A 20361-nucleotide genomic window follows, 5' to 3' on the forward strand; every position below is an offset into this window, starting at 1 on the left:
TGAAAGATGTGCTGTTAGATAAATTGGACATTCTGAATTCTTCCTCAGTGTACCCGAACAGGTGCCGGAGTGAGGCGACTAGGGGATTTTCAGACTAACTTCACTGCAGTGTTAATGTAAGCCTCCTTGTGACACTAATAAAGAGCATTAATTATTCATAAAATACATTTAAAAAGCGCCTGCAGGTGACAATGGTGATCCTGTCTCAGGCAAAGCAAACAGATCCATCAATTATTTGTGTAGAATATTTGCTCCTCTCCCAGGGCAGACGGAGAGAGATGGCCGTATGATCAATCTATAGTAAGCAGACGAAGAACAGCCAGTACAATCCACAGCAGATTATTGAATCACTGAGTGTGTAGGTGGGGTTGGGCATCACAATGACTAATAACTCTTACCTTTGAATCACAGTTACTGCGTGGGCCTAACTTGTTTTACCGTCTTGATTATTTACATATCCATTTCTAAACTTTCCGTTGCCTCAGTGCAAAGACTTTTATGTCAACTAAAAGTTTGACATTAAGCATTTGATAAGCCTGCAGGAGTATATCAACTGTTTCCAGACCTACTGGAGTACACACCAGGCAGTCTCTATGGAGAGAAACAGAAGGAACACATTTGAGTTCACGGAGGTTCTGACATAATGACATTGACGTGAACACAAATCCTTTTTCTCTTCACAAATGCTCCTATTTCAGAATTCCAACATCTGCAGCATTTTGCTTCTTGATTTGGAGTTTTTGTTGTTTTTTTACCTTTCACTCTTTCTCATTTCCAAAACTTAGTAAAATGTTTGCTGACCCTTTATTTCTCTGACGTGGAGATGCTGGCATTGGACTGGGGTGAGCACAGTAAGAAGTCGAACAACACCAGATTAAAATCCAACAGGTTTGTTTCGAATCACTAGCTTTCGGAGCGCTGCTCCTTCCATTCACCTGAGGAAGGACTCCGAAAGCTAGTGATTCGAAACAAACCTGTTGGACTTTAATCTGGTGTTGTAAGACTTCGTACTGTACTTTATTTCTCAGAACTGATGAAATCATGAAAACTTTATCAAAGCTAATTGACCTGTCCTGTCTTTCAAACTTTTTCTGTTTTATTTTAAACGCTACCATATCTAGCTTGTGTATCTGTCACTGACAACAGAAACATTTGGATACTCATGAAGACCATGGCCAGAGAGCACCACTAGTCTTTGAGCACAGCAAGTCCAATATACTTGATTTCTGCAGCCAGTTACTGTAACCCAGTAGGCAGGGTCCACTATGAGAACAGGTATCCTCATATCCTGCAGGGAAATTCCAAGTATCCTACAGCTACGCAAAAGGAACCATGACCCTGGGAAGCTGGTCTCCCCCTTCTCCTATGAATGTTCAATTGAAATCTGGGGTTCGATCTATCGGCCTTGCCAACTAGGAAAGCGATGAGGGGGGTGGGTCCCACGAGAGGTCTCTTGCAAGATTCACTGGCCTCGTCTCGCCTTGTGAGACCTAACACGATCCCTGAGGCGTTGTGATCTGGATCCCACCCATTGAGTTCAAGATCCAGATTTGCATATGCAAATGAGCAATTAATCTCACTTGAATATGTCCAAGTCGGATCAACTCAGCACCCAGGACGTAACAGCCTTGCTTCAGAGACCCCGAACGGGCGCCGTTTAGCACTGGTTTCCACAAACGTGGACCAGGCGTACGGGCACTTGGGGGAGTCTCCATTGGGACCAGTGGTCCCTGGGCGGTTGGTACCCTGGCGGCCCCAATTCCACCTTGGAACTGTGTCATTGCCAGGGTGCCAGCCTGGCAGTACCACCCAGGAACCCCGGCAGTAGCAGCCTGGTGCAATGCCAGCAGGCCCGGGTGGCACAGCCAGGCTGGCATGGGCACTGACAGGCTGTCAGGCTGATAGTGCCCAGGTGGCATCTTGCTTATGCTGGGGTCAGGCCTGGGGGTCCCTGGGGGCCTGCCCTTATGAGGTGGGGTGCAGGAGGGCTCGATGACCCCCTAGTTGGTGCATTGGGCGGGGGTCCGCCTTGCGACAATGTGATGGTGCCCACCGCGCCATCCTGATCCTTTCCTGCACTGGCGAGCAGAGCTCATTATTACAGGAAATGGGACTCAGTTCAGCCTTGGCAGAGTGTTCCTCACCAAGGCCCAGAAATGAAGCCGAGTCCCGTTTAATTGCGGGGTCGTTCTTGCCGCTGCCAGGGCCGTGCAACACATGGTTAAACGCTCCTGACACGGGACTCTGTTTCATTTCCGTTAAATTGCGTCCTAATCTAATAATTTTACCACAACCCTCATAGGTTAATCTAAATAATACATTCAGTAATAAACAGCCAGTGATCTCATGTCGAGCATTGAGCTCTGTTCCCTGAGTTTGTGTACCATACTGTTTAGTTAATGTTACAGAGTCCAAACAGAACATGTCTGTGGTTTGTGGTAACTCCCACCCCAATTCTTTCAGAACAAAGCTTGCTTCAGCTGTTAAGTTAGATATGGATGTCGAAAACAAAAGCTACTTATTAGATCACAGAACAGATTCAAAGTCAAATAGGTCTGATCATGTGGCCCAGATGAATCAGACATGTTAAAGCACATGACTGAACCTGTTAAAGTGTATTTCAGTTTGGAGTTGGGCATGGTTCTAATTAATTAAAGTGACGCTCGACTTTAAATTCAGTTAACTCTTCAGTTAGCTTCCAGCAGGCATTCAATTTTTAAAGAATTACACACTTGCATCCAGTAAACTAAACAAATGGTTTTATTTGGTATGGAGAAAGAGTAGGATGGAGCATTAACTTCACAGAACTACTTCAGGAAGTTGCCTTTGCAACAGCATTTATTATTGTAGTGTAGTTCCTGTTGCAATAAAATCTACGACTCTGCACGTTCCATTGATTTAAAGTTGATGTTTAACTTTTACAGTGGCTCCTACCATCCACAACTATTGTGCTGATGAAATGCTAATAATCGGGCGATGATCAGCAATAGCTTCACATCTTTGAAGATTCAGACTCTGTGATAACCCCAAGAGAAGGAGAGCTCACACTCAAAACCTCTAGAAGGTGAAAATGACTTCCCAGACAATTAAGTAGATTTGCAGTGCTGCCCTTGCTGTGGTATGGAGGAACATGGCAGTCATAGAAGTCATAGAATTTACAGTGCAGAAGGAGGCCATTCGGCCCATCGAGTCTGCACCGGCTCTTGGAAAGAGCACCCTACCCAAGGTCAACACTGCCACCCCATTCCCATAACCCAGTAACCCCACCCAACACTAAGGGCAATTTTGGACACTAAGGGCAATTTATCATGGCCAATCCACCTAACCTGCACATCTTTGGACTGTGGGAGGAAACCGGAGCACCCGGAGGAAACCCACGCACACACGGGGAGGATGTGCAGACTCCGCACAGACAGTGACCCAAGCTGGAATCGAACCTGGGACCCTGGAGCTGTGAAGCAATTGTGCTATCCACAAGGCTACCGTGCTGCCCCTCAATTTGTGCAAAGCAATGTCTCTCAAAAGGCAATTGATAAATGACAAGATAACATTTTATTGGTCTTGGTTGAGGGATAAATATTGGCCAGCAGACTATCCAGCTCTTCTTCAAATAGTGATATGGCATCCTTTTGGGGTGAGTTTTAGCAGGCACAAACAGGTGGGTTGGGTTTGGGTCAGATATTAAAATTTAAAAAATCTGAAGCCCCAATCCTAACCTCTCCAATTCTTGCCAGGTTTTGTAGAGGTGGGACAAGGCGTAGGTAGTTTAAATAATCTAATAAGTTTGGGATTTTCACCTACACATTCCACGAGTGCAGAGACACACGCCAGGATCAGAGAAGCCTCGGGGTCACAAATTGATGAGTACCTCACTCTCCTTGATTTGCAGCAGGCGGAAGCAGGGACATTCCAAGGATGTCCGTACACACTGGATCATGGAGGATATCTCTGATGACCGCCCTCTGGGGTACCTCCTGTGTCTGCCTCCCCTGCCTCCTCAGGGTTCTCCTCATTTCTCTGGAGAGCTAGGCACCTCTATTGATGTCTTCTCTTCTCTCTATGCATCAGAACAATGACAGCCAGTTCTACAGGCCATCGCCTTCTCCCTCATGTAAATCACTCAAAATCAAAGAGAGAGTGTTGATGGTTAGCTTTTGTCTAAGGGTTGAACATTTGCCCAATCACCTTCGGTAGCTGTGCCTTGATGGCCAGTAACTCATGTTGGCCACCACATTGATGACCAGTCCTTCATTTGCTGAATGGACAAAGCCCAACGCTACCTGTGCCACATGCAATTTGACCAACTGACCACAACTCTGGCCACTCTACTGTATGCTCCCCTCTCTGGCACAGGCATTGCCCCAAGCTTCACACAAAGATCTCGCATGCAACACTGATAATGCAATGGACACCTGCTTAATGCTTCTCCACCTGCATCTGATGGGTTGGAGCGTTCCCTCAGCCACTGTGCTCTTGCTCACCATTGAAAGGGATGCATGTGCTTGCCCCATTTGGCCAATGGTGCAGGGAAACTACAGCAGTCACTGAATGTGGAGGTCAGCATGCCAAGTGCAAACTGCTGTGTGACTATTAGTGGCATTCACACGTATCAGTGGTGATTTAGTGGGCATAATTGGGTGAGAAGTCAGATTTCAGGCATGTTAATTGAGTGATAGCTGAACCCTCTCAGTTGCATTGGAATATTCATCACTGATGTTCTTCACCATTAGACGTGCCTGAATCAGCAAAGAGCTTGCAAACCCCCTGCAAAATATGAGTAGATTTTTCAGTCCATAATGATTGGTCACCCACCCACTGCATTGGCCCAGTCTTTCCTTCCAGTTTTAGGGCTCTCCAAGAAGGCAGAGGACCCAGTAGCAGAAGAAGACAGCCCTAGGAATGATCATTTTTACATTTGGCTATCTCTCCTCCCTGGTGCTGAGTTTCCCTCCTTATTATGGCCCTATCCCTTTCCTCTTTCTGGTCCCAACTGCTGCCACTTTTTTGGCCCTAAGCCCTTTGCCTTTTTATCCCAGTTCCATTGTTCCAGTAGCCGCGGCTCTATTGGCCCTCCAGCCCTCGTGTTTGCGCCTTTTAACCCCTGGTGCCTGCTTCTCTTCAACCCTGTGTGTGCACCCCTTGAACACCAGTGCCTGAACCCCTTCAGCCCTGGTGCCCCCTTCAGCCCCGGTGCCCCCTTCAGCCCCGGTGCCTGAACCCCTTCAGCCCTGGTGCCTGAACCCCTTCAGCCCTGGTGCCCCCTTCAGCCCCGGTGCCCCCTTCAGCCCCGGTGCCTGAACCCCTTCAGCCCCGGTGCCTGAACCCCTTCAGCCCCGGTGCCTGAACCCCTTCAGCCCCGGTGCCTGAACCCCTTCAGCCCCGGTGCCTGAACCGCTTCAGCCCCGGTGCCTGAACCCCTTCAGCCCCGGTGCCTGAACCCCTTCAGCCCCGGTGCCCCCTTCAGCCCTGGTGCCTGAACCCCTTCAGCCCCGGTGCCTGAACCCCTTCAGCCCCGGTGCCTGAACCGCTTCAGCCCCGGTGCCTGAACCCCTTCAGCCCCGGTGCCTGAACCCCTTCAGCCCCGGTGCCTGAACCCCTTCAGCCCCGGTGCCTGAACCCCTTCAGCCCCGGTGCCTGAACCCCTTCAGCCCCGGTGCCTGAACCCCTTCAGCCCCGGTGCCTGAACCGCTTCAGCCCCGGTGCCTGAACCCCTTCAGCCCCGGTGCCTGAACCCCTTCAGCCCCGGTGCCTGAACCCCTTCAGCCCCGGTGCCTGAACCCCTTCAGCCCCAGTGCCTGAACCCCTTCAGCCCCAGTGCCCCCTTCAGCCCCAGTGCCTGAACCCCTTCAGCCCTGGTGCCCCCTTCAGCCCCGGTGCCTGAACCCCTTCAGCCCCGGTGCCTGAACCCCTTCAGCCCTGGTGCCTGAACCCCTTCAGCCCCGGTGCCCCCTTCAGCCCCGGTGCCTGAACCCCTTCAGCCCCGGTGCCTGAACCCCTTCAGCCCCGGTGCCTGAACCCCTTCAGCCCCGGTGCCCCCTTCAGCCCCGGTGCCTGAACCCCTTCAGCCCCGGTGCCTGAACCCCTTCAGCCCCGATGCCTGAACCCCTTCAGCCCCGGTGCCCCCTTCAGCCCCGGTGCCTGAACCCCTTCAGCCCCGGTGCCTGAACCCCTTCAGCCCCGGTGCCTGAACCCCTTCAGCCCTGGTGCCCCCTTCAGCCTCGGTGCCTGAACCCCTTCAGCCCCGATGCCTGAACCCCTTCAGCCCCGGTGCCTGAACCCCTTCAGCCCCGGTGCCTGAACCCCTTCAGCCCTGGTGCCCCCTTCAGCCCTGGTGCCCCCTTCAGCCTCGGTGCCTGAACCCCTTCAGCCCCGGTGCCTGAACCCCTTCAGCCCCGGTGCCTGAACCCCTTCAGCCCCGGTGCCTGAACCTCTTCAGCCCCGATGCCTGAACCCCTTCAGCCCCGGTGAATCTGCCCCTTCTGCACCGGTACCTTTTGCTGGTACCCTCCATGCTTCTCCTGGTACCCATGAAGTCTCTGTTGGTCCCCCCCATGGCCTTTCCTGCAACTGCCAAATACGTGCCCGGTGCCCTCTCGCCCTCTCTCGTGCTGCTTCACGAGCTATGTGCTCACCTCCAAATTCCCCTCAGAAGTCCACTCACCAGGTACACATCTTTTGAAAGTAGACATGAATCGCTTCGTCATGACAACACACCGCCATTGATGGCGTTTGAATGTGGGTGGTTATTGCTGCGGGGAGGCACGATAATGAGATGCAAATGAATGGAAATGCAGTTCCTACAATCTTTATTCAGACTTAGAGAATAACATAGTTCCCATTGTTGCATGGTGGGAAACCCGTTATGTCAGTGGTCGGGGGAGGGGACGATGGTGGCAAGATATCCTGCTGACATAAAATGAGATTCTCCGCTCCTGTCACCAAACCCGATCGAATAAAGCGGGAGCAACGAATCCCAGCCCTCGTCTTTCTCTCCACTGATGCTGGTTGACCTGCTAAATATTAACTGACATTTTTTGTTGTAACTTCAGTTTTGCAGCATCCACAGTAGTTTGCTATTGTCTTTCATGTTAATTTCTAAGCTGAGTGTTCTGGTTGTGTGGCAGCCTGCCCTTGATGATGTCGTGGAAAACCCCGGCCAATGACTTAATGTATGATGCAAGAAAAGCAGGGTTAATCCCATTAGTAGAGGAAGAGTCATCTATTAATCGTTGTTCATTGTTTGTATCAACAGGTTGAATAACTAAGGAGTGCCCTGAGGCACTGAATAATACGAATGAAGTGTGAACGCTGAATACATTCATAGATTGCTAATTAGACGCTAATTGAAACAAATAAAATTATGGTCTTTTTGATCTTGTCCTGTTAATAATTTCCTCTAGACACTCCGCACAGTAAATGCAGCAACAAATAAGAATATAATTAACAAGCGACCAAGAATGTTGTCATTATTCATGACTATCGTTCTCATATAGAGAATCCAGTTCTCAAAATATCTCCAAAATGGATATAAGACAATGGCAAAATGATAAATCTTGCAAAATCTGTGAAGCTTTCGGAAGTAATGTTTCCTTGTCAGGTTCAAAATGGCCTTTTATGTTTTCTACAATTTTGGCCCAGTCTTTGGGAGAGTTTATTTTTTCTTTATAGGACTTCGGTATTACTGTTGAGGCTGGCATTAATTGTCCCTCCCTAATTGCCCTCAAGACGATGTTGGTGAGCAGCTTCCTTGGATCACTGCAGTCTGTGTGGAGAAGTTGCTCCCGCAGTGGTGTTAGCTAAGGAGTTCCAGGATTTTGACTCCGGGACAATAAAGGAACGGAGATAGATTTTTACGATGGAGGGTGTGTGAGCTGGAGGGGAATTTAGAGATGGTGATGCTCTCTCCACTTTTCATTCTCTGTTGGGGCCCTGGTCTCTTGTCATTGCTACTGTAATACAAATGTACATGACAAGACACTTGCATTTATTTATACATCACCAACTCGAAATCAAAGCATCTTTGCAACTCCACGTTTTCATGTAATATGATGTTAGCCAACTGATTTACATTATTAAGTTAAGCGGACTTAGAAAGTAAGTTGCATTGGTGTAAGAGCTCTTTACAGAGTTCTTAGACAGCTTTCTGTAATTGGTGCAGAACCTAATTAGTAAAATGCTTTATCTATTTTTCTGATGTTATTAACCTATAAGTTTCTGGATAAAACATTTGCCTGGCTATTTTTCCAATCTTTCCAGTAAATTTGTTCTGATAGTAGCTGAAATATTTCATGGATGAGGTAGTAAGTGATGTGAGAGCTAATCACACCACCCCAGAGCATTCTGTAGATCCTGAAGCACCCACTTTCAATGACCTGAGGTAACTCACTCAGATTGCTCAGACCGGGATGACAGTTTTCTGTTCTCAAGGGCACCTGTAGCAAAAACCCAAAAGCCTAAGATTGCCATTGTTATACTCAATTCATAGCTTTCACGGAGGGAGCAGATAAAGTGACTGTGTGTGAGAGAGGGAGCTATCCCCTTTTACAGACTTGTTGTGTTCCCATATATGCAAGGAACAATTAATGCAATTTGTGTGCCACTCAGAATTCCATATGGCAAACCCCTTACTTTTATACAGGTAAACCTTTCATTCTATTAATGTGCAGCTACTTTGTAATACCCGAACACCTTGGGCTGGATTCTCCGCTGGTGGGATGCTCCGTTTGCCGGCAGCCCGGGGGTTTCCCGACGTGTGGGGGCTACCCCACAATGGGAAACCCCATTGACAGGAGCATAACGGAGCATCCCGCTGGCGGGATGAAACAGAAATGTGGCGCGGCGGGGCAGAGAATCCAGCCCAATGTGAGAAACCAAGGAAGCTGCCATGTTCTCACCATGCAGCAATTCACCATCCACACAATGACTTACGACTTAATGCCATGCATCCAGAGAGTTGATTGAATCGGGGCCATCAGCTTTAGTCTTGGGTTGATGTCTCTCGTAAGACGTCATTCAAGTAAGGGCAAAAATTAGCCAACTGTTTTCTACTTCCAAAAATTAGTACAGATCTTGGTGAGTGTATGTGGGCAATGACATAGCTGGTTGCTATGCCCCCACCCCAGTCTAATAACCGCTAACTCTTACTGCGTCAGCTTCCAAAGAATACCAACATGGCAAAAATAAACAGAAGCGGCCAGAACCTATTGAACTGTGTGTTGAGGAGAATAGGATTGTAGTGAATGATATCAATAAATAATGGAAATTAATAAATGGAAGGATTTTTGTTTCCAATAATTACCAAATAATGCAGCGCAACATTTGTTTTAAAAACGGAATGGGCTGGGAATGATCAGCAGGTCTGACCTCAGTGGTGAGAGAAACAGAGTTAATGTTTCAGGTTAAATAGGACCTTATTCATAATTGATGGAGGTTCGACATGTGTTGGGTTATATGCCGTTGAAAGGAGCAGGAAGAACAGAAGGCAAGGTCTGGGATAGAGGGCGGGAGAAATAAAATGTCAATGTTGTCATGGAACAAAAACAGAAGAAGTGGCAGGGGTTTCAGTAAAGAAACAAAAGGTTTGTCCAGAGCGAGTGTTAATGTCAGTATAATGAACATCTTTGTATGAAACAAAAGCATGAAAAGCAAAATTCAAACTGGCATATGGCAAAAATAAAGAATCAAAATGCAGGACTGAGCTTGTGGCCTGAAATTGTTGAACTCAATGTTGGTCCCAGAAAGCTGTAAAGTGCTGAATTAGAAGGTGCGATGCTGTTCCTTGAACCTGCGTTGAGCTTCACTAAAATACTGCAGCAGGCCAAGGACTGAAAGGTGAGTGTGAGAGGAAGGTAGCAAATTAAAATAATCGGCAACCAGAAGCTTGGGATAATGATTGCAGACTCAATATAGCTGTTCTGCAAAACGGTCACCCAATCTGCATGTGGAGGAGGCAAGATTGTGAGCAGCAAATGCTGTATAATAATGTGAAAGAAAGTACAAGTAAACCGCTACTTCACCTGGAAGGCATGTTTGGAGTTTTGGATGGCGAGGAGAGAAGAGGTAAAGGAAAATTCCTTTGGGAATGCTGTCTGTGGACGGAAGAGGAAGATGTGTTTGTCGGTGGCTAAAGGTGGCAGAAATGGTGGAGGAATGTGGATGCTGGTGGGCTGGGAAGGAAAGGGGGAACCCCATCATGATACTGGTAGGGATGGGAAGGGGCGAGTGCAGAAGTACAGGACATTGGTTGGCAAAACTAGATTTATCTTGGTGTGTTGTAATAAGATAAACATTTACACTGATTTTGTTGGCATGAGATAATTTGAACACAGTTTTAAACAGCTTCTTGGTAGATATATATATTTAAACATATCTCAAAGAATTGTAAATACTGGAGGGAAAAGAAGAATGTCCTTTAATGGACTTCCTGGGTTTGCTTAAGCACCCATGACAGGGCTGTGGTTTTGGCTCTTACTCAATTCTGAATCATTCTATAATTAACATAACTTGGGAAAGACAACACTATAAAAGCTGCAAGGAGAGAATCAGAGGTAGACATTTCTCTCTCAATTCTCAATTGAGTACAGAAAGATGAAGCACCTTTACTTGTCAGTGCTGATGGTTTTATTTTCTGTAACTTTGTCATCTGCTGTTCCACTATCAGAAATAGAGAAAAATGAAGAGGATTGGCAATTAGCACAGGTACTGTGTGGAATGTAACTAACAAAAGACAACTGTTCAATGAATTTCAACAGATTAATCTTTCTTCTTTCACAGATAAAGTCAAGACTAATAACGTTAATATTTTTATTTTATTAAAGACCTATTTGAACCGATTTTACAAACTCAAAGACAGTTCAGCAGGGTTTGCTTCAAAGAACAGAAACTATGTATCGAAGAGTTCCCTATCCAATAAGATCAAGAAAATGCAAGAATTCTTTGGTCTTGAGATAACTGGAAATCTGGATTCTGCAACTATGGGAATTATGGAGAAACCTCGTTGTGGAGTTCCTGACGTTGCTGAATATAATCACTTTCCCGGAACGATTAAATGGAAAAAGGACAAAATAACATATAGGTAATATTTTCCACGGTATTTCAAAGCATCAATTCCGGAGTTGATTGGGTCCAGTGTTACTGTAAAATTAAAGGTGTGTTAAAGATACAAGCTGTTAATAATTCACAAATGGCCCAGTAAGTTCAGGGGATCAGAGTTGTGAAACTACAGAACATGCTGTTTGATATGCAGAACTTTGTCATTTACTTTCGGCATTATTTTTATAAATTTATTAGATTTGCAGCTGAATTGACCACTAAATTCAATGCCAACGTTTGTGGCTGGTATTTAAGACTTTTAGTAACTTACTCATTTTGTATGAATCGTTAATTGAATACCAATCAGTCTGTGTCCCTGAAAGAAATTGTTGAAACTGTTCAGTTTCATTCATTCATGTAGTAAATTCTACTTGTAGATTTCAAAATACTAAATGTAACATTTCTTTTTTTTAAATTCTTACAATTCGTTTCAGTTTTTCTTCTCTCTTCTGTCACTGATTTGACTCTATAATTCACCTTCTTTCTCCTTTGTTCCTCTATCCCTTTCCCTATACTAAATCGTATGGTTGTAGAGATGCATCGTTGGTGTGTCTGTTCACTGCGGTCCCAGATTCCCCACGTTATCATTCCCAACAGAATAGGATATTTCTGAGTGGATCTATGTGGAAAAAAGTCTACCAATGACATACTTTGCAAGATGCCCTGTTCCAGCAAGATTTCGTCCATAACATTTCGCATAAAATTTACTTTTCATTTTCTTCAATATAGAATTTTAAACTACACCCCTGACATTTCATCAACCGACGTGGACACCGCGATTTGGAGAGCTCTGAAGATTTGGAGTGACATCACGCCTTTGAAGTTCACCAGAATCTTTGAAGGAGAAGCTGACATCATGATCTCATTTGGGGCTCGAGGTATCATTGCTGCATTTTGATAAATTTAGATATCAAGATTTCTTATCATTTTGTGAACAATCTTACAGCAAAAAAAAGACAAATAAACAGTATAAATCGAATTCCAGGGAAATACTACACACACAATTATGGTTTAATGGTTGTTTGATATTGCAGGCCATTCACAACTTAGTAAGAATGGAAGTTCACACACACAAAGTAGATCTCTGCCATTCTGAAAATGCATTCAATTATTTATTGCTGGGATTACATTTCAAATTTGTTCAAAACCTTTGAGGGAAGAGGGAAGGGGAGCATCCAGTCCATGTTCGGGACCAATAAGAGAAGGAAGAGAAGACAAGAGATTCTGTTTGGAGAGAAGTAGAAACTAAATGAAAGAACAAAACTCTAGGGTTACAACTTCTGGACCCACATGCAAATTTGGGTTAGATACACAGATTAAGGTGAATGCATGGCTAAAGGAGGTGTGGGACAGAGGGTTATGTTTTATGGGACACAGGCATCCATACTGGGATTGGAAAGAACTGTACCATTGGGACTGGCTCTACCTGAATGAGACCAGGTCCCAGAGGAAAAGATAAATAGGATGGTCACAAGGGCTTTAATAAGGACTTTAATTGTGGGGAGGGCTCAAGTGGAAACGGTAATAAACATAATAGCCTGAAAGCAAAGAAAAGGGAGGGGTAGAGTAACAGTAAGTGTTAGGTACTACAGAGAAAGGGAAAACTAATAGATGTGAAGTAATTAAACCAGGCGAGATAATTAAGAAATGGATGTGATTAAAATGTTACAGCCAATGACAAAATCAGGATGCATGGCTCAAATTAATGTTTTCCATGAGGTATACTGAAAATTGAATGAATTGCAGGCACAAAATCAACTTGGAGGTTACAGTCTAGTAACCACCACTGAGACTGGTTACAAGATGGTCAGGACTTGGACTCAATATATTAGTTTATAATGTCGACAGGGTAGAAGGGGGAGGAATAGTCTTCAGTGTTTAAGAAAAACACTTCAAAGGGAAGTTGGGATATAACAAAAGGTAAACAGGCAGTGCAGATTTTATGGGTCGAATCAAGAATTAGAAAAATTATTAAATAATTGGGAGTTGTGTATAAGCCCCATATCAGCTGTGAAATGGAAAAGTGTATAAATGCAGAGATCAGAGAAACATAAAATGGTTTCAACTTATACAAATTGAAATAAGCAGGCTAACATGTATCAAAAGTGTAGCGAGTGTTTCTGGGATAGTTCTATAAAAACAATATGTTGTACAGCCAACAAGGGGGAATTCTAAATCTGATATTGATATACACTTTTTAACCAATGGTATTACGAAGTATGATGCAAAGGCTGAATTGTGGTCAGCCAGGATTTCATTGAATGACGGAATATACTAGAGGGCCTAAATAATCAATTGCAGTTCTGAAGAGTGGGTCTACAGGCCACCATTATAATACTGGCTCAGAGACTGTGAGCTACAGTGATAGACTCATAGGGTGCCTACAGCATGCTAAAGACTTGGCCCATCGAGTCTGCACCGGCCCTTACAAAGAGCACCCCACTCAAGCCCACGTCTCTACCCTATCCCCGTAACACAGTAACCCCCACTTAACCTTATTGGATATTAAGGGCAATTTTGCATGGCCCCACCTAACCTGCACATCTTTAGACTGTGGGAGGAAACCGGACCACTCGGAGGAAACCCACGCAGACACGGGGAGAACGTGCAGACTCCACACAGGCAGTGACCCAAGCCAGGAATTGAACCTGGGACTCTGGAGCTGTGTAGCAACTGTGTTAACCACTATGCTACTGTGTTGCCATTGCTAGTAACCATTGGGCAATGCAAAAACTGGTGAACAATGGAAATTTCTTATTTTATGCATATTTAACTTAATTTGTTCAAGTTTGCATGTTGTCAGCCATTCACAGCTGCTGAATTCACTTTGACGGTTCTTTGTTCCATTATTTTCAGAACATGGTGACAATTATCCATTTGATGGAGCTAATGGATTACTGGCCCATGCTTTTCCTCCTGCAGCAGGCATTGGAGGAGACACTCACTTTGATGAAGATGAAACCTGGACAATGGGATCAAATGGTACAGAAATTGTTATCATAATTAGTGGCAAAAATACAAAGGAAACCAATTTGCATAGCTATTAGCTAGTAATGTTAATTGTATGAGTATTTTTACCTTGTAATATATTGAGGTAAGATTTTCCGATACCCACTTAAGCGGAGCCTTGAGAATTACAATTTTGTTTTATGTCACCAAGGAATAGCATGTGATTATAAATTTTGTAGAGCTTTTTACTGTGACTTATATCTAGTTCTGAATATCTGGCCAGTTGCATTTGGTAATAAATTTGGGAACATATTTAAAATGCATAACACTATTGTAAGGTATGAACCATTCACAGCTAAGATAAAGTCTTTCCATGAAATTGAGGATTAAAATTTATATTCCGGCTGCACACATTCCCATTGCATACCATTCGATTAATATTTAGATTTTTTTGTTGGTTTATCATCACTTTAAATAAGCACCAGAGAGGAATGAGTTTTAGCAGATTTAAAATTTGCTGCTTTGTGATTGTTTTATTTAGGATATAACCTGTTCCTTGTGGCTGCTCATGAATTTGGCCATGCACTGGGATTGGCTCACTCTCGTGACCCTGGGGCTTTGATGTTCCCCACGTATACCTTTGCAAGTGTGAATGAGTTCCGGCTTTCTCAGGATGATGTGAGTGGAATCCAAGCTCTGTATGGTAGGTAGCCTCAAATAAAGGCAGATATATTCCTTCCTGAACAATTCCTGACCATATAGATAATTAAAGAGCTGTTACTGTATCAAGGTAATAATATCATGTGATCTTACTGAAATATAAAGAATGAATTCTCTTTCTAAACAACAATTTATTCAGAATAAGCTTGCTGTAAATTAAAATATTAAAGCTTGCCGGTGTTGCATTTAACTAACTGCTATTGGACAGGTTTGATTACACATGGGGCTTAACCACTCCTGGTAACCTTTCAGTGCTAGCACCTTGTTTACAATTGAATTGATGCTACAGCCCTGGAAATAAACTTAGAAATAAAAATCTGCAGTTTTCCACATTGTACCGCCCACTATCTGAACCAGGGGTGAATCCCGCCCCCGCCGGCTGCCAAATTCTCTGGCGCCGGGGATTTGGCGGGGGCGGGAATCGTGCCGCGCCGGTCGGCGGTCGCTGGCAGCAGCCCCCCAGGCGATTCTCCGGCCCACGATGGGCCGAGTGGCCGTCTGTTTTCGGCCAGTCCTTCCGGCGTAAAATACACCAGGTACTTACCAGCGGGACCTGGCTGCGCGGGTGGCCTCCGGGGTCCTCGGGGGGGCGCGGGGGGATCAGGCCACGGGAGGTGCCCCCACGGTCGCCTGGCCCACGATCGGGGCCCACCGATCCGCGGGCGGGCCTGTGCCATGGGGGCACTCTATTCCTCCTTGTTGGCCGCTGTGGTCCTCCGCGATGGCCGACGCGGAGATGAAACCCCCCTGCGCATGCGCTGGGATGACGCCAGCACACGCTGGTGCTCCCGCGCATGCGCCAACTCGCGGTGGCCCGCGGAGGCCCTTCGGCGCCGGTTGGCGTGGCGCCAAGCCCCTTCCCCACCGGCCGGCGCGGCTCAAACCACTCCGGCATCGGCCTAGCCCCTGAAGGTGCGGAGGATTCCACATCTTTGGGGCGGCCCGACGCCGGAGTGGTTCACACCACTCCTTTACGCCGGGACCCCCCGCCCCGCCAGGTAGGGGAGAATCCCGTCCCAGAAATCTATTTCAAATGTTGATGGCTCTTAGTTTATCTCTTGACATCACACTTGACTGCTGAGGAGATGGAAAAGGAACAAAACAAGTTTAATAGGGACATCCATCAAAGACTCAGCTTCCATGAAGAAAGTATTGAAATGCAGCAGATCTGGGGACAAAGGTTTACTCTCTCCGTAAAGGGGAGGGGTGGGGGGAGAACATAAAATTGTACCGGCTGGATTCCCCCTGAGGCCCTGACTGACATGCAAGTTCATGGTTGGGTGGACAGGGCCTCGGGCAGGGAACCCACCCTTCCACTTGTTAAGGCCCTAAAGTCAGTTTTAGGCTGCGGGTAGGGTGGGGAAATAGAGAAAAAAACTTTTCTCCATCTTGGGCAAGAAGAGGGGGGAGTGCTTCAATCTGAAGGCCCCAAAACCCTCCCCTCATGGAACTTGGACCTCCTCCCCCTCCCACCCCTGACAATGTGATTGTGCCCTTCCTGACTCCCCGGGGCATCCCCTACCGTCTTGTCCCCGGGAGTGGGTAGGGTGGGGAAATAGAGAAAAAAACTTTTCTCCATCTTGGGCAAGAAGAGGGGGGAGTGCTTCAATCTGAAGGCCCCAAAACCCTCCCCTCATGGAACTTGGACCTCCTCCCCCTCCCACCCCTGACAATGTGATTGTGCCCTTCCTGACTCCCCGGGGCATCCCCTACCGTCTTGTCCCCGGGAGTCTCGTGGACTTAGTTCAAGGCAGAGCACTGCAGTATCTCTTCTGGCCACTGCAGCGCTGTGCCTGGATGGGTTGGAGAGCTGCTGGTCAATCAGATTAGCCATCAAGTCTCATGGGTGGAACTGAAAGTTCAGACCACTGTCAATCCACGCTCAAGTCAGTGTTAAATGGCAATGGGTTTCTGAGAGTCACCAGTGGTTCGTTACTCGTGGACACTCCTTAAAATTCTACCCCTAGAGTTGATGTACTTTAATTAGAATTAGACTCACATCTGGAATTACTAACACTGCCTTGAACAGTATTTCTACGCTGTTTAGTAATATTTGTCGTTACTTTACACAAGGTGCATCAAACGAGATCAAGCCAAACCCCAGACCACAACCACCAAAGACACCAGAAAAATGTGATCCTTACTTGTCCTTTGATGCAGTTGCTGGACTTCGGGGAGAGATGCTATTTTTCAAAGACAGGTATAAAATCTGTTGAATATCCTATGTTGAATATCCCAAAACATTTCTATTGATATAATTCTATATTGGAAAAGTTTTAGCAAAGGTATTTGGGTATTTGTTTGGTAAACGTTCCTGCCTTATTACATTCTCATGCTAGGTATGTTTTTTCGTTTAAACTGCAATTCTCTACATTCTGGGTTCCTGTTTCATTGAGATCTATGGAATAACCTGTGACTGGTTATTGAGTAAAAGTCCTTAGCAAGGGCTGGCATTTATATCAAGCCTTTTATGATCTCAGGTTCCCCCAACAGGCTTTGGCGGCAATGAAATGTAGTCACCATTGTAATACAGTAGAGTACTCACACTGCCATGCGATCAGTCTGCTTTGTGTTTGGTAAAAGAATGTATGAAGAACTGTAACGTACCTGGAAAAACAGAAATTTGATGTTACAAAACAAATTAAGTATGACAATTTAAGGTGGGGGTATGTACTGAGAATGTGTTTCAGCAGTGGATTACTTTTGAGATATTCTAATAAATCCTTTGTTATTCATTAGATTTTTCTGGAGGAGACATCCACAAATGCCCGAGGCTCAACTGACTTTAATTAACTCATTCTGGCCAAAGATTCCTGCAAAGATTGATGCTGCGTATGAAAATTTTGAGAGGGATTTTCTTGTTGTTATTCAAGGTTGAGTACTGTTACTTTTCATTGCTAAATAACAGTGTTTTCTGGGCTAGTGTAGTGCTGGATACAACAATGCTACGGTGAAGAGGAGCATAGTTTGCTGGAACTTGGGTTAAATTCAAATGTTTAGAACACGTTTTCCAAGATTGAAATTTGAAACGATAATTTTATTTCGGATTGTGCCTGTGGCGAAGTGTAATGCTGTGTGCAAAGGGCTGAGGTTCATCAGACGGAGCCAACAAGGGAGGGAGAATAATTTCTGTAGAACTGTAACCCTTGCAAAAAGAAATCAGTGTGAGTGCAGGATCAGGAGAGGATTGGAATTAGGATGATTGTCCAGCATCTTGGTCAAGAAAAGTTGTCTACATGAGGAGGCATTGAGGTTAAGGAAAATACACATTTACTCATATTCAAATGATGACAACATACTTTCTGTAATCCTATAGGAAACAAATACTGGGCCGTCAATGGCTATGATGTCATGCCAGGTTATCCAAAGAACATCCGTCGATTCGGCATTCCGAGCTCCGTCAGGAAAATAGATGCAGCTGTTCATATTAGGACAACATCAAAGACGTTATTCTTTGCAGGAGACCAGTATTGGAGGTAATGGTTCATTCCTTACATGAATATGTATGGCAATAGTTTTTCATCACAGTCTCACTGTTTACATAAATTATGTGCTTCTCCTTCCAGTTTTGATGAAACCAAACGAACCATGGATGAAGGTTACCCACACCTCATAACAGCCGACTGGCCAGGAATCCCTGCAAGAGTGGATGCAGCATTTGAACAGCACGGTAATTTGAAAGCAAATATTCATTTAAGTATTGGGAGATAGTCCAAATATTAATGTGCTCATTTCTAGTACAAAGGTAACATTTAACTGACCTTGCAATGAATAAAGACACAAAATGGTCAAATTTTCCAGCCCCTACATGGTGGGTTTTCAGAGACAGCTCGTCGTTGGCCATTGGTGGCATCTTCTGGTCCCGTGGAAATCAATGGTAATTTGCGTGGCTCGCCCATCCTCCTTCCGGGAAGGGAACCTATGTCCGGGTTGACTTTGGCGAGAGCGGAAGATTTGTTAATTGAATTTAAATTCCTTCAGGGCCAGAAAACCCTGCCAAATATTCAGTAAATACTGCAGTGTTTCTTAATGCTAAGTGAGTTAAGACAATACGTACATGAGCTACACAGATCATGAAGGTCCTTGTTTGCTCCCTGGTCAGTACAGGGATGTGATCTTAGGTTGGGCAATACAATTAGACAGTGAAATGAAATGAATAAAGTTGCCATAGTCCCCAAGCCCATAGGCTGCTCTCCCCTTTTGAGAGAGCTGACTGGTGGTAATTTAATGGAGGGTCATCGCACCTCAGGTGCGGGATAAGGTTGAGAAGGCTTAACCTTCTCAAGGTTAAGAGCCTTGAAGGTTATATATCATGAAGGTTATCCTTCATGGATACCCTCAGCCAGTAAGGGATTTGAACCAGCACTGTTGGCGATGCTCCACATCATATGAATCAGCCATCCTCCAACTGAGCTAATTGACCACCGTACAATTTTGTTCAAAGCCTCTGGTTTAGTCACAGTAAAATCAATTATTATTCTGCTCTCAGTTGCTATTTAGTGACCCCTGCTGGAAGTGTGTGCTTGCATGTGCGCATTGTGTGTGTGGATTGTCAACACATTTATTTGACTTTTTAGTTTTATGGCCTTCACAACATTGAAAGGTCTTCATACCGTCAGTTAGTGTAAGAACATTGAATGCTGGAGTGGAGCAATTCATTTTATTCCTTGTACATTATTTGAGTATAATGAGGATTAAGAGTTTGAGGTCAAGCTTATCTTTTCTATTGTGTTTTATAGGATATATTTACTTCTTCCGTGGACCAGCTCAGTTCCTGTACAACATCAGAGAGCAACGAGTGCTTCAGATTGACAGAATCAACCAGTGGGTGGGGTGTTAGATACATCCTTCACAAAGTTGGTAGCCCCTAGCCATTAACTGATCTAACACATATATGCCAAAAATGTTGAATTAATGGACCATCAATAACTAATAAGCCGTATTAAACAGATTATAAACAAGCCTTTCAGTATAGCAATTTTTAATGGTTCTATTTAGTATTGTATTGAAAAGCTATTGCAAACTGATGCACTGTTTGAAATAATTTAATATTGTTTTGTATTTGTCATTTCTACATGTTATTTATTGTATTTCTTTGTGAGATATTTAGTTTAAATAATTTTTAATTATTTATATTTTGATATTTGTTGCACTATATGTGTATATGTGGAAATTATATGGTAATGCTATGGAAGTATTTTTATTCAATGTCATTATGTGTATTTTGAAGAATGCTATTTTGGCAAAAATGTTTTCATGAATGAATGAAGTGTAGGAATATAGGAAATGGAGTCCCTCATTTTCATCTATTCTATTGTAAATAAAATGCTATGAAATTTAATTTGCTTTCTGAAACTTTGTGGTTTGTGTCACACATCATTCGCGTTTTAGTGCATTCAGGTATTTTAAAATTAAATGAAGTGAAACTACTTTGAGAACATGTTTAAACCATTGTTTTTTTAAATTGGAGCTTCCGGATCCGGAACCTCGAATCCTCAGGGGGTCAAGAAATTCAGATTTTTATTGCCTTTTATCAGGTTTTTGTATTTTTTGGTATATTGTCTTCCTATCACCTTCTTTGTATTGCTGTGTATGTTTCAG

At 44.7% G+C, this 20361-nt stretch overlaps 1 protein-coding gene across 1 annotated transcript; it reads left to right on the forward strand.

The window, feature by feature from the left end:
• The first annotated feature begins 10540 nt into the window (after nt 1-10540).
• On the forward strand, nt 10541-20101 carry LOC140391646 (collagenase 3-like). Its single transcript, XM_072476340.1, has 10 exons — nt 10541-10698; nt 10818-11074; nt 11821-11969; nt 13948-14073; nt 14582-14743; nt 16834-16960; nt 17500-17633; nt 18077-18236; nt 18327-18430; nt 19500-20101. Exons 1-10 carry the CDS (start codon nt 10588-10590, stop codon nt 19598-19600), a joined length of 1431 nt encoding a protein of 476 aa, XP_072332441.1. The 5' UTR covers nt 10541-10587; the 3' UTR covers nt 19601-20101.
• Nucleotides 20102-20361: the final 260 nt, after the last annotated feature.

This window comes from Scyliorhinus torazame, chromosome 15, assembly GCF_047496885.1.
Source record: "Scyliorhinus torazame isolate Kashiwa2021f chromosome 15, sScyTor2.1, whole genome shotgun sequence".
NCBI classification, from domain to species: domain Eukaryota; kingdom Metazoa; phylum Chordata; class Chondrichthyes; order Carcharhiniformes; family Scyliorhinidae; genus Scyliorhinus; species Scyliorhinus torazame.